Source organism: Ursus americanus, chromosome 5 (genome assembly GCF_024610735.1).
Source record: "Ursus americanus isolate L20-20 chromosome 5, mUrsAme1.1.p, whole genome shotgun sequence".
NCBI classification, from domain to species: Eukaryota; Metazoa; Chordata; class Mammalia; order Carnivora; family Ursidae; genus Ursus; species Ursus americanus.
In genome coordinates, this window is record NC_142131.1 from 57,874,139 (window position 1) to 57,889,394 (window position 15,256).

At 37.8% G+C, this 15,256-nt stretch overlaps 1 protein-coding gene across 1 annotated transcript in view; it reads right to left on the reverse strand.

The window, feature by feature from the left end:
• DDX46 (DEAD-box helicase 46) overlaps positions 1-15,256 on the reverse strand; it is a 67,459-nt gene that overhangs the window by 47,002 nt on the left and 5,201 nt on the right. Inside the window, exons 3-8 of the mRNA XM_045794664.2 lie at positions 14,804-14,947; positions 8,014-8,110; positions 5,278-5,443; positions 2,541-2,692; positions 1,604-1,717; positions 326-491 (exon numbers count right to left, since the gene is read on the reverse strand). Of these exons, the coding sequence (XP_045650620.1) occupies positions 326-491; positions 1,604-1,717; positions 2,541-2,692; positions 5,278-5,443; positions 8,014-8,110; positions 14,804-14,947 (839 nt within the window). The remainder of the gene's footprint in view (positions 1-325; positions 492-1,603; positions 1,718-2,540; positions 2,693-5,277; positions 5,444-8,013; positions 8,111-14,803; positions 14,948-15,256) is intronic.

A 15,256-nucleotide genomic window follows, 5' to 3' on the forward strand; every position in this document is an offset into this window, starting at 1 on the left:
TACTTAATTTGGTAACTTCACATGAAGAGTACTCTCAACCCTAAAAATCTCAACTACATGAGCCAAACTAATTTTTGCTCATTTTTAAAAATACTACCAAAACTACACTGATACCTCACTGGTCTCAGTCTTTGCAGATGATGTTCATAGCCTCTAGAATGACTTCTCGCAGTCTAGTTTCCTTTCTCCCTTCTTCAGGTAAGCCATGTAAATTCCTCCTACTCATGCATCAACTCACACACCTATCCAGTATTCCTCCTGAGCAAAGCAAAGCATATCCCCCTCTATTGCCACAACAACCAATACATGAATCAAAGAATTTTACCCTCTTGAGACATTTTTGCTAATTCTGGAACTTCAACATAAAAGTTTTTTCTGAACGGTTCATATTCAATTTTTCCATGGTCCACTGGTTCTAGAAGCTTTCTCTGTTTTGTCTGATAGCCTGTAAGAGCTGTCTGAAGATCAACTTCTTCCTCCTCTGAAGAATACTATTAAAAAAAAAAAAAAGTAAAAAGCTAAAACCATTACTATTTTTTCCTTACGGGAAGCAATATTCCTAGCTTTTAAAATCCTCCTCTCTTGGGGCGCCTGGGTGGCTCAGTTGGTTAAGTGTCTGCCTTCAGCTCAGGTCATGATCTCAGGGTCCTGGGATTTAGCCCCACATCCAGCTTGCCCCTTACCAGGGAATCTGTTTCTCCTTCTCCCTCTGTCCCTCCCCACCACTTGTGCTCTCTTGAATAAATAAAATATATTTTAAAAACAAAGAAAGAAAGAAAGAAAGAAAGAAAGAAAGAAAGAAAGAAAGAAAGAAAGAAAGAAAGAAAGGAAAATAAAATCCTCCTCTTAAAAGAATAATGGGAGAGGGGCGCCTGGGTGGCTCAGTTGTTAAGCGTCTGCCTTTGGCTCAGGGCATGATCGCGGAGTCCTGGGGTCGAGCCCCACATCAGGCTTCTCCACTGGGAGCCTGCTTCTTCCTCTCCCACTGCCCCTGCCCGTGTTCCCTCTCTCACTGGCTGTCTCTCTCTCTGTCAAATAAATAAATAAGATCTTAAAAATAAATAAATAAATAATAATAATAATAATAATAATAATAATAATAATAATAATGGGAGAAATAAATAAATAAATTCCTCCTCTCCTAGAAAATATTCTTTGGCTTTTACATTCTGAATTCTTCAACTTAGTTTCTTTAGACTGGGCCTTCACAGAACATCATAATGACAACATAAAGCTAAAATAACAAAAATAATTCTAATATGGCTTTAAGGGAAGTATTGATACAATTCTCTCCACATGAATCTTTACAAGGCATGTTAACAGGAAGAAATTCAATTCATTCTGTCACTGTATTTCTTCTCCCACCTTATATGTCTGAGGTGAGCTGATGAGCGGCAGAGGGGAAGCAAAACATGGGCATACAGATAAAGGTCAAAGATATCAGAATATTCTACCCACTGGATATGCACCAATACTGTGGAGAATAACAAGAATTCCTCCTAACATTAGTTTCTATAATTGAAAAGCACAACTCCACCAATGCTTTCTAATATATGCTTCTAGAATAGTATCATGAACAAAGTCAAAATTAAGGAAGAATTACCTCCATGGCATCCTGGTCATTCTCCATCAGCTCACCTTTCTTCTTATCAGAATCTACCACTGCTTTTTTGGTTGTCACGACAGTGACAACTTTTGTGACCGTTGGCCCAGACTTCTAAAATAAAAGAGGAATATATAAAGTATTTGTGAAAGTGAAAAACAAATTGTATGTAAATGAAACAAAATAATAACTGTCACATTATAATTTGAATTAACTTACTTACTACTGAAAACTTAAATGACAAAAAACAGTCTACTTTCTCCTTACGAATTTGTTTAAATTTTAAAATGTAACGTAACCACATTATATAATACATAGTTCACTAAATATTTTATATAATACTGTGTAGTTTAATGTTATTTTATATAATATGTAAAGTTATATAACATCTAATATTGCAATATAGTTCATTTTAAAACTACTACTAAATGGTACTTTTCACTCACTGGACAAGCCAGACACTGTTCAGGGAACTTAAAATAAATCAATCAACGAAGCAGATAAAGGTCATGGCTCTTAGGGAGCTTTTATTTTACAAGAAAGGAAAACAATAAAGACAATAAAAAACTAAACTATATATTCTGTAAAAAGGTAACAAATACTATTAAAAAGAAAGAAACATACACTATGTGAGAAAGGGGCTCAAGCATGAAAGATGAAGTGTGGAAGAAGTCTGGAAAGGACCTATTGAGAAGTCAACAGTAAGCAAAGATGCCACACGAAGATGGTGGTAACAAAAGTGACTTTTCAAAGAATGCTTACAGCTAAAACTCCTGAGCATCGGCGGTACTGAGAAAAAGTACTACCATTTCTGAGATGGGGGAGGAAACAACTTTCTCAAGTCAGGCAAGTCAGCAATAGGTCACTGAGACAATAATTCAAGTTACCCAATTAGGAATACTGGATAAATCTTTAAAAATAAGAGCAAATGGCATACCTTTTCATTTCCCCCACCACCTTTCACACTTCTCATATTAAACTTCTTTACTTCCTCTTTGACTTCTTCCATGTAAGCATCTAATGGATCTAACTCCTCACCCTCCATTTCATTTCCTTCCTTTTCAGCCTCTGCAGGATCATCTTCATCATCTAAAATAGCAAAATCACTTTTCTGTACACATTTTCCAAAGGAAGTACTTCCTAATCAGATCACAGCCCACCATCACCTGTTCTCTCCCTCCCCAAATGCCCTCCCTTCCAATCAACCCAGACACACTGCAGTGCAAATACTCACACTTACGAGTTTCTAAAGCAAGCACATATTGGCTTTAAGTAGTAGTAATAATAAATTATAAGTAAATGGAAAAGAGGTAGGACTTGAAACTCATAATAGGTTTCTTTTCTTTCAATTACTTTTTATTTATTATTATTTTTTAAAATCTTATTTATTTATATAGAGAGATAGCAAAAGCTGGGGGAGCAGCAGGCAGAAGGAGAAGCAGACTCTGAGCAGGGAACCCAATGTGGGCTCCATTCCAGGACTTTGGGATCATGATCTGAGCCGAAGGCAGACACTTAACCAACTGAGCCACACAGATGTCCTGAAACAATTACCTTTTTTAAATCAGAGGAAAAACTGGTATTTTAAATTCAAGACAATCTAACTTTTTTTCATATAACTAAGACATCTTTTCCCCTTAAAGATACAATCCCTTCATCTATTTAAATCACTGTGAAACTTTCACAAAAAGCGAAAAATTTACCGAATTTTCACAGAAAAATGGAGCAAAATTCCAGTTTGCTATAAAATTTCACACTCATCTACTTCACTAAAACCTCAAGTCAAAATCAGATATGGAAGGTAAATATTTCTCTTCTAAGTTATGAAAAATCAGGAGGGACCTGAAAATATGCTCTTAATTTACCTTCATTATCAACATTCTTATTTGTAGTATAATAAGAGCTATTTACTGACTATGCCCATAAGAACTCAACTCTCAATCTAAAGTCAGTAATCCTTATAGAACACTACCCTACAATTTACATATAACATAAATATTACAAGAGAGATTTAGTATCTCAATACGAATCCAGCAATTCCGCTTCTAGGTATATATCCAAAAGAGCCAAAAGCAGGTATTTAAAGACATATTTGTACGTTATTCACAGCATCATTATTCACAACAGCCAAAAGGTGAAACAACCCACATATCTGAGAGACAAACAGGTAAACACAATGTAGTATTATACACAAAATGGACTATTATTCAGCCATAAAAAAAGAATGACATTCTGATACACGCTAAAACATGGATGGAAGAACCCTGAGGACATTATGCTGAGTGAAATAAGCCCAGATGCAAAAGGACAAAGACTGTATGATTGCACTTACATAAGGTAACTAGAATAGGCAAGTTGATAGTAGAATTGATATTATCAGGGTAAAGTGGTGGAGAGTAGGCAGGATAGGGAATCAGTCTTCACTGGGTACAGGGAGCACCTGGCTGGATTGGTCAGTGGAGCGTGCGACTCTTGATCTCAGGGTTGTGGTTGAGTTCAAGCCTTACACTGGGTGTAGAAATTACTTAAAAATTTTTAAAAATCTTAAAAAAAAAGAAAAGAAAAGAAAGAAAAGAAAAAGAAATCTGGGGACACCTGGGTGGATCAGTCAGTGAAGTGGCTGCCTTCAACTCAGGTCATGACCCCAGGGTCCTGGACTGAGTCCCACATCAGGCTCCTTGCTTGGCAGGGAGGCTGCTTCTCCCTCTGCCTGCAGCTTCCCCTGTTTGTGCACTCACGCTCGCTTGCTCTCTGACAAATAAATAAATAGTAAAAAAGAAAAAGGAACACATATTGGGTACAGAGTTTCTGTTTGGAATGATGAAGAAGTTCTAGAAATGGATAGTGGTGATGGATGATGAACAACACCATGAATGTATTTAACGCCACAGAACTGTACACTTAACAATGGTTAAAATGTGGGCGCCTGAGTGGCTAAGTCAGTTGAGAGCGTCTGACTCTCGGTTTCAACTCAGGTCATGATCTCAGGGTCCTGGGATCAAGCCCGGCATCAGGCTCCTCAGTCAGCAGGGAGTCTGCTTAAGGATTCTCTCTCCCTCTGCCACTCCCCCTGATCGTTCTCTCTCTCTCCGATGGATAGATCTTTAAAAAAAATATTGGAGCGCCTGGGTGGCTCTATGAGTTAAGTGACTGACCCTTGATTTCGGCTCAGATCATGATCTCATGGTTGTGGGATCGAGCCCTGAGTTCGGCTTCATTCTGAGTCTGCTTCAGATTCTCTCCCCTTCTCTCTGCTCCTCCCCCTACTCATGGGCGCTCATGCTCTATCTCTCAAATAAATAAACAAACAAACAAACCTTTAAAAAATATACCCAAAAAAATGGTTGGGGTGCCTGGGTGGCTCAGTTGGTTAAGCATCTGCCCTTAGCTGAGGTCATAATCCTGGGACCCTGGAATGGAGCCCCCCGTTGGGCTCCCGGCTCAGTGGGGAGTCTACTTCTCCCTCACCCTCTGCCCCTCCCTGCTTATGCTCTCCCTGCTCATGCTGTCTCACTCTCTAATCAAATCTTTAAAAAACAAATGGTTAAAATGCTATATATATTTTTCCACAGTAAAAAATGGCCTAAAAATTCCCAGCATGAAATATTACTCCTATATCTAGAATACACTACATGAATTGTTATATATGCTATTAGTCTAACAAATGACTATACCATCATCATCTTCTAAACTCCATTTTTTCCCTTGTTTCATCTCTTCAATTTCCTTTTTCAGTTCCCCTATGTTTTCCATGGCCTTTTTACGTTGCTCTTCTCGCCATTTTTCTACTCTTTCTTTTCGTTTTCTCATTTCTTCTTCCAGCTTATTCTGATCAAAGTTCTTGGGGGAAAATGAAAGACAGAGAGAGAAACAAAGATTAACAACTTTATTACAGAGACATTCCAAATAAATTCCCCAAATTATAAAAAACGAAAAGGAATTAACAGCTGTATTTACAAACTCTTCAATTTAGACCAGATTTAGGTCACACATCTTTTTTTTTTCTTAAGTGTTTAAAGTAGCTTTATTTATAATAGCTCCCAAACAGAAACAATTGCAGGGACACATCTTTTAAATATATCCACAAATACACAAGCAAAGTGAAAACACAATAAAAAGCATCTTCAACTAAGAAAGCAGACAGACTTCAAACACGATAAGCTAATCTCATTTTAATTCCAGGCAAGATGAAATCCACTTTCTTCCTCAAACTAGATGAATTAACAAGCAAAATTCCCCAGTTATTAGTTATTCTCAACTTTAAATCCTCCAAACTCCTCAAAGATTGCCTCCATGAAAAAGAAATTTTCTATTACAAATTAGTGAGTAAATTAAAGCTATTTATCAACATGATTGAAAACTTTTGGTCTTTTAGTCTTTAGGTCTAAGTTTCCTAGAAACAGCCATTCCAAAGACTTTATCAAGATGATTAATAATACTGTGAAAAGGAGAAAGCAAACCATTTCACAGCCATAAGCAGGAACTCAGCGACAGAACATCGTAGAAATAAAAAATTGACATATGCTGGGGCGCCTGGGTGGCTCAGTCTGTTTCGCGTCTGACTTTGGCTCAGGTCATGATCTCGGGGTACTGGGATTGAGCCCTGCTTTGGGCTCCCTGCTCAGCATGGAGTCTGCTTGCTCCTCTCCTGCTGCCCCTCCCTCAGCTTGTGTTCTGTGTCTCTCTCGCAAATAAATAAAATCCTTTTTAAAAAATTTACATATGCTATCATTATAGATACAGAAATACATACATCAAAAAACAGTCAAAGAAAATACCACAAAAATTTAATGGTGACCTGAAACTAATATAACACTGGATGTTAACTACCCTGGAATTAAAATTAAAAAAAAAAAAAAAATTTAGAGCACCTGGCTGGCTTAGTCAGAAGAACATGCGACTCTTAATCTTAGGGTCATGAGAAGGGTATAGACCCACACTGGGTGAAGAGATTACTTCAATAAATAAACTTTTAAAAAAGGTATACAAGTCTTTTAGAGGGCACTTTGATCCTATTTATCGAAATGTTAAATGCATATACCCACTGACAAAGCCATTTCACTGATACCAATCTACCCGATACTATATTCACAAAAGACGTGTGTAAAATGATTCATGTACCACTGTTCATAATGAAGACTAGAAATAACCTAAATAGCCATCAAAGGTGATTTCTTTACCTTGTTTCAACAGAACACTATGCAGGCATTAAAAACAATGGGCTGTATCTATATACACAGTTACAGAAGGTCTCCAACATATAACAAATGAAAACAACAAGGGACTCTGGTTGGATGGTGGGTATACTGCTGTGTATTCTTCTTCAGACCTTATATATTGATAAAAATAATGCATAATTTAAAAATGAACAAAAGTGGGGCACCTAGCTGGCTCGGTCAGTGGAGCCTGCAACACTTGATCTGGGGGCTGAGTTCGAGCCCCACATTGGGAATAGAGATTATTTAATAAATAAATAAAGGAAGGAAAGAAGGAAGGAAATAAGGAAAGGAAGGAAGGAAGGGAAGGAAGGGAAGGGAAGGGAAGGGAAGGGAAGGGAAGGGAAGGGAGGAAGGAAGGAAGGAAGGAAGGAAGGAAGGAAGGAAGGAAGGAAGAAAGGTGCAGAATAATACATACAGGAGGATCACATTTTGTTAAGTAAAAACAGATAATGTATATAGATATGCAATATTTTTGAGAACAAAAATTTCTAACCGGGACAGCTTTATGTTGTTGTTGTTATTGTTTTTTACATACGATCATTTATATAAAAAAAAAATAGGGGTGCCTGGGTGGCTCAGTCAGTTAAGCGTATGCCTTCACCTCAGGTCATAATCCCGGGGTGCTGGGATCAAGCCCCGTGTTGGGCTCCCTGCTCAGCGGGAGTCTGCTTCTCCCTCTCCCTCTGCTGCTCCCCCTGCTTGTGCTCTCTCACTCTTTCTCAAATAAATAAAATATTTAAAAATAACTAAATAAAATAAAATAAAAAATATACAAGGGCAGACACCTGGGTGGCTCAGTTGTTAGGCATCAGCCTTCGGCCCAGGTCACGATCCTGCAGTCCTGGGATTGAGGCCCATGTTGGGCTCCCTGCTCGGCGGGGAGCCTGCTTCTCCCTCCCCTCTGCCTGCTGTTGCCCCTATTTCTGTGTGCTCTCCTTGTCAAATAAATAAAATCTTAAAACAAACAAATAAACAAACAAAAATAGATATATAGGGGCACGTAGCTGGCTCAGTCGGTAGAGCATAGATAGGGCTCTTGATCTCAGTGTCGTGAGCGCAAGCCCCATTGTTGGATGTGGAACCTACTTAAAAAAACAAATCAAATAAAATATATAGCAATAAAAAACCCTGACAGTTTGTGATCACAGAAACAAATCTGATATTATACAATTATTTAGTTAGTAAACATACGCCAGCATCTTTTTCTTTTTCATCTTCCTTGTCATCTTTGTCTTTTTTCTTCTCTTTAGAACTTTCCCCACTATCTGTTTTCTCTTTGGATCTAGACCTACCAAAAAAAGAGAGAAAAAAACATCATCTATTTGTGCTTGGAAACATTCACATTTAAAATACATTTAAAGGGGGCGCCTGGGTGGCTCAGTCAGTTAGGTGTCCAACTCTTGAGTTCGGCTCAGGCTATGATCTCAGACTCATGGAATCGAGCCCCATGTCAGACTCTGCTGAGCATGGAGCCTGCTTAAGATTCTTTCCCTCTGCCCCTCCCCGCACCCGACTCACATGCGCACTCTCTCTCAAAAATAAATAAAATAAAATAAAAAATACATTTAAAGATTTTGTAGGTAAGAAACTTCCAAAAGTCAACTTTACTTTTACATTAATAAACACCTTGGAAATATAATGAAAATTAAATCCCATAATGATTAATTACAAATATTATTAAATATTTGGCAATTTGGCTATGAAAAAGTAGACATATCATATAAAAATGACAAAATTTAAATAGGAGAGGTAAAATTTAACAGAGAAATTTACCAAAACATTATCATTCTACAAGATAATTTTTAATTAATTCACTTAAAAATTAATGCTTAGGGTGCCTGGGTTGCTCAGTCAGTTAAGCATCTGCCTTCGGCTGGGTCATAATCTCAGAGTCTGAGGATCGAGTCCCATATCAGACTCCTTGCTCAACAGGATGTCTGCTTCTCCCTCTCACTCTCCCTATATACTCTCTCTCTCCCCCCTCAAATAAATAAAATCTTTAAAATTTTTTTAAAATAATAAAATAAAAAATTAATAATCTTTAAAACCCCAACAGGCCTTGCATTTCACACCTATGTCTGGTATCTTGTAAATTAAAAAAATATCTTGGAGTGCCTAGGCGGCTCAGTTGGTTAAGCATCTGCCTTCGGCTCAGGTCATGATCCAGGGTCCTGGGGTTGAGTCCTGTGTCGGGCTCTCTGCTGAGTGGGGAGTCTACTTCTCCCTCTCCCTCTGCCCCTCCACCCTGCTCATGCTCTCTCCCAATCTCAAATAAGTAAATAAAATCTTTTTTTAAAAATTTCTTAATTTGAATGCGATCAATTCAGTCTTCTTTTTCCCCCTTTAAAAAAAGTGGTGGGTTTTTTTATTATTAACATATTATGTATTATTTGTTTCAGGGATACAAGTCTGTGATTCATCAGTCTTAACATATACACAGTGCACACGACAACACATAGCCTCCCCAGTGTCCATCATCAGCCACCCCATCCCTCCCACCCCCTCTACTCCAGCAACCCTCAGTTTGTTTCCTGAGATTAGGAGTCTCTTATGGTTTGTCTCCCTCTCTGGTTTCTTCTTGTTTCATTTTTTCCTCTCTTCCCTTATGATCCTCTGCCTTGTTTCTCAAATTCCACATATCAGTGAGATCACATGATAATTGTCTTTCTCTGATTGACTTATTTCACTTAGCATAACGCCCTCTAGTTCAATCCATGTCTTTGCAAATGGTAAGATTTCATTTTTTGATAGCTGCATGATATTCCATTGTGCGTGTATGTGTTTATGTGTGTGTGTGTGTGATACACACACACACACACACACACAACCACATCTTCTTTATCCATTCATCTGTAGATGGACATTTGTGTTCTTTCCATAGTTTGGCTACTGTGGACATTGCTGCTATATACGTTGGGGTGCAGGTGCCCCTTCGGATCACTACATTTGTATCTTTGGGGTAAATACCCAGTAGTGCAATTGCTGGGTCATATGGAAGCTCTATTTTCAACTTTTTGAGGAACCTCCATACTGTTTTCCAGAGTGGCTGCACCAGCTTATATTGCCACCAACATTAGGGGGGTTCTCCCTTCTCCTCACCCTTGCCAACATCTGTCTTGTTAATTTAGGCATTGTGATGCTACCAGCTTTGGTTTTCTTTTTCAACATTCCTCTATTAGGCGTCTTTTCTGGTTACATACAAATTTTAGGATTATTCAATCCATTTCTGTGAAAAAAGTTGATGGTATTTTGATAGGGATTGCACTGAACGTGTAGATTGCTCTAGGTAGCATAGACATTTTCACAATACTTGTGCTTCCAATCCATGAGCATGGAACCTCCATTTCTTTGTGTCTTCCTCAATTTCTTTGATGAATATTCTAGTTTTCTGAGTACAGATCCTTTGCCTCTTTGGTCAGATTTATTCCTAAGTATCTTACGGTTTTTGGTGCAATTGTAAATGGGATCGACTCCTTAATTTCTCTTCTGTCTCACTGCTGGTGTATAGAAATGCAACTGATTTTAAAAAGGGGGGGGCGCCTGGGTAGCGCAGTCGTTAAGCGTCTGCCTTCGGCTCAGGGCATGATCCCGGCGTTCGGGGATCGAGTCCCACATCACGCTCCTCCGCTGGGAGCCTGCTTCTTCCTCTCCCACTCCCCCTGCTTGTGTTCCCTCTCTCGCTGGCTGTCTCTCTGTCACATAAATAAATAAAATCTTAAAAAAAAAAAAAAAAAAAGAAATGCAACTGATTTCTGTCCACTATTTTGTATCCTGCTACTTTACTGAATTCCTATATGAGTTCTAGCAGTTTTGGGGCAGAGTCTTTGGGTTTTCCACACACAGTACCATATCATCTGCAAAGAGTGAGAGTTTGACTTCTTTGCCAATTCAGATGCCTTTTCTTTTTGTTGTCTGACTGCTGAGGCTAGGACTTCTAGTATTATGTTGAACAGCAGTGGTGGAGAGCAGACATCCCTGCCATGTTCCTGACCTTAGGGGAAAAGTTCTCAGTTTTTTGACACTGAGAATTATATTCGCTGTGGGTTTTTCAGAGATGGCTTTTATGATATTGAGGTATGCACCCTCTATCCCTACATTGTGAAGTTTTAATCATGAAAGGATGTTGTACTTTGTCAAATGCTTTTTCTGCATCTACCGAGAGTATCATATGGTTCTTGTCCTTTCTTTTATTAATATAGTGTATCACACTGATTGATTTGTGGATGTTGAATGAACCTTGCAACCCAGGAATAAATAGCACTTGGCCGTGGTGAATAATTCTTTTAATGTACTGTTGGATCCTATTAGCTAGTATATTGGTGAGAATTTTTGCATCCATATTCATCAAGGATATTGTTCTGCAATTCTCCTTTTAGGTGGGGTCTTTGTCTAGTTTTGGGATCAAGGTAATGCTGGCCTCATAAAATGAGTTGGGAAGTTTTCCTTCCATTTCTATTTTTTTGAATAGGTTCAGAAGAATAGGTATTAATTCTTCTTTAAATGTTTGGTAGAATTCCCCTGGGAGGCCATCTGGCCCTGGGCTCTTTGTTTGGAGATTTTTGATGACTGCTTCAATTTCCTTGCTAGTTATAGGTCTGTTCAGGTTTTCTATTTCTTCCTGGTTCAGTTTTGGTAGTTTATACACCTCTAGGAATGCATCCAGTTCTTCCAGATTGTCTAATTTGTTGGCACATAGTTGCTCATACTCTGTTCTTATATTTGATTGTATTTCTTCAGTGTTGGTTGTTGCTTTTTAAACCTTCCAGAATTGATGAAGATATCCAGAGGTAAAGAAGATATTCTCTACTATAAACTTCTAAAAAGTTTATAATTATGCCATCGGATTTGGTCTTTAATCTGCTTTTATGTGCAGAATGAGGCAGGTAGTCCTAATTCATTATAAGGTAGCAAATGTCCCTAGTAGCACTTTTTGTTTTTTTTAAAGTAGGCTCCACACTGAGCTTGAACTCACAACCCTAAGATCAAGACCTGAGCTGGTATCAAGAGTCTGATGCTTAACCGACTGAGCCACCCAGGCACTCCTCCCCACCCCAAGTACTACTTACTGAAAGAAATTTTTCCCACTAATTACACTGTCACCACTGTCATTTATTAAATGACCATATATGTGGGGATCTGTTTCTGGGTCTTTATGTGGTTTCACTGATTTATCTATCTCTACACTAAAACCACACTTAATTTGGACAACTTTATGACAAGTTTTAGTATCTGGTAGAGCAAGCCCTCCTATCTTGTTCTTCAAAATTGTTTATGCCCTTGCATTTCTAATTTTATAATCAGTCTGTGAAATACTTTTCTATTCATGTATGTTAAGAACTTTCACACATGGGGGCGCCTGGGTAGCGCAGTCGTTAGGCGGCTGCCTTCGGCTCAGGGCGTGATCCCGGCATTCCGGGATCAAGTCCCACATCGGGCTCCTCTGCTGGGAGCCTGCTTCTTCCTCTCCCACTCCCCCTGCCTGTGTTCCCTCTCTTGCTGGCTGTCTATCCTTGTGAAATAAATAAATAATCTTTTAAAAAAAAAAAGAACTTTCAAACATGAATATGTTTTGAAGTTAATAAAACGCTTTTCCTAAATCTACTTAGATAACCATGACTTCTCTCCTTGAATCTTATTAATATAAAGAATTACACTAATTGATTTTCTTTCTCTTTTTTTAATAAGATTTTATTTATTCATTTGAGAGAGAGCACAAGTGGGGGAGAGGTAGAGAGAGGGAAGCAGATCCCCCAACGAGCAGGGAGCCCACTGAGCACGGAGCTCACCAAGGGGCTCAAATCCCAGCACCCTAGGAACATGACTTAAGTCGAAAGCAGACACTTAACCAACAGAGTCACCCAGGAGCCCCTACACTGAATGACTTTCTAATGTTAAACCAACCTTACATTCCTGGAATAAATCCAAATACTTCATAATTATTTTCTTTACATATTTTTTGATTTGGTATAATAATCTTAATGTTCAGATTAAATACAGCCTATAGTTATCTTTTCTCATACTGCCCATCTCAGGTTTTAATATCTATGTTCTTCTCAATACATAACATGAATTGAGAAATGTTTCTTCTTTAAGTCTCTGTTCATCAAAAGTATCATTACAGAGTGAAAAGACAAACTACAGAGTAAAAGAATATATGTGCCACTCATATAAATGACAATCAACCACCACCCTGGATATTTAAAAACAACAAATACCTCCCACAAGCCCATTTAAAAAAAAAACACAAATCAACAGGAAAATAAGCAAAAGATTTGAACATATTTCAGAAAAGAAGAAATCCAAATGACCAATAAACATTTAGAGATGTTCAACCTCACTGGTCATCAGAGAAACACAAATTAAAACCACAACACTGATATGTCTAACCAATTAACAAAAATTAACAGGACTGACAATACCAAATACTGGGAAGGATACAGAGCAACACAATTATACTGCTCACTGGAGTACAATTAGTATGGCCCCTTTGGAAAGCATTTGGGATTATTCGATAAAAATGAAGCTATGTTGGGGTGGCTGGGTAGCTCAGTCGGTTGAGCAAGCGACTCTCGATTCCAGCTCAGGTCGCGATCTCAGGTTTAGGTTTGTGGGATCATGCCATGCTGGGCTCCACACACAGCAGGGAGTCTACTGGAGATTCTCTTCCCCTCTACTCCTCCTGCTGCTCGCATGCCTCATGCTCACTCTCTCCTCTCCCTCAAATAAATAAACAAATCTTCAAAAATATAATAAAGCTATGTTTATTCTATGACCATATAATTTCACTCCTAGATACACACCCTAGGAAAACTCATGCACATGTATACTAGGACACATATATAAAAAGGTTCATAATAGCCTAAAAGTTAAAACAACCCAAACACCTACCTCAGTAGAATGGATAAATAGTGGTATATTGATGCCACAGAATAGTATTCGGCAATGAAAATGAACTACTGTTATAAGCAACACAGATGAGTCTCAATGATCAACAAAGATACAAAAGAATATGGGACTCATTCAAATAAAGTTAAAAAACATTTAAATCTAAACTACTCTTTTTCCAGATGTGAACACAGGTGTAAACTATAAAGAAATACAAAGAAATTACAAGTATAAAAGTCAGGATTGGTTTTATCTAGGGTAGTAGAGAGCTGGGATTATAGAAAGGACATGGAGGGCTTCTGGAAATACTGACATGTTGTTATTTCTTATCCTTGGTGGTCGTTACATGGATATTGCTTAATAATTATTTAATAAACTACATGTTTACATTTCATTCGCTTTTCTGAATTTATATTTTACTTTTAACTCAAAATAATCCCAATGGGCATTATTATACTGACCTTGGTAAAATAAAATTTATAGAAGAAAAGACATGAGAAAAACACTCATGATTCATATGAAGAATATACAGAAAACAGACAAAAATTCCTGTATTGACTATCCTCTGTCACCACTTTAGAAAGAGGCAAAGATCAAACCACTGAAAAGAGAAATATAAAGAGTAAACGTGCTATGTCTAACAGATATAAATAATATCTTGAAACTGAATGGTTCTGGCATCCTAAGGAAATATGTACATTTAAGTTAACACAAGCAAAGTTCACACCTATCCTGAAGAGGAATTCAGCAATGCACATCATGAGTTAAAAAGTTATTTGTCAACCAGTGTCAGAAATGCTAAGAACATCATTTCAAAGGAATAACAGAGATCCTAAAAAGACGTTTATACAATATATTCCTGACCATTAATAACAGGTATTAAATAAGAGAACAATGTATTATGAATATTAAAACTAACTGAAACTATATTTTCCAACTGAATTACAACCTTTATAATCTACTAAAATTCAACCAACAGTTGATGGTAGAAGGCAAAGTCAGTAATTATTTATAAAGATTTCTTTAAAAAAATGAAGGAATAGGGAAGAGTCCGTTCCCAAGCTGCATGAGAGATACAGTCCAACGACAACATTACCTATTCTCAGCTTTCTTGCTTTTATTGCCAGGACTGGAGGATCTGGATCGCCGGCCTCGGCTTCTACTCCTAGAACGTCTCCTGTCTCGACTTCGAGATCTTCTTCGCTCTCGACTTCTGTCTCTCTCTCTACTTCTGGAACGCCTGAAAGGAGGATACTTCTCATTCATTCTATGACCAAGCAGAGTTTCTCTCAGACAATGCTTCTGTCCTGTTGAAAGAAGCTTCTTAACTATTACTCTTATTAAAGGCTGAGATTTCAATTAACCATCAAATCAGATAAAAAGGGAACAAGTAAAGCCAATTCTTAGAAGTGGTTACTGAAAAAAATGAGAATACTAATTCTAAATGATATTTGTTGAAAAACATAGCAAATCTGTGATAATAAATCTGTCTTTTTGAAATCTACAGCCTACAGCAGAAAATCTAAATTTCAAAGTCAGCCAAAACCTA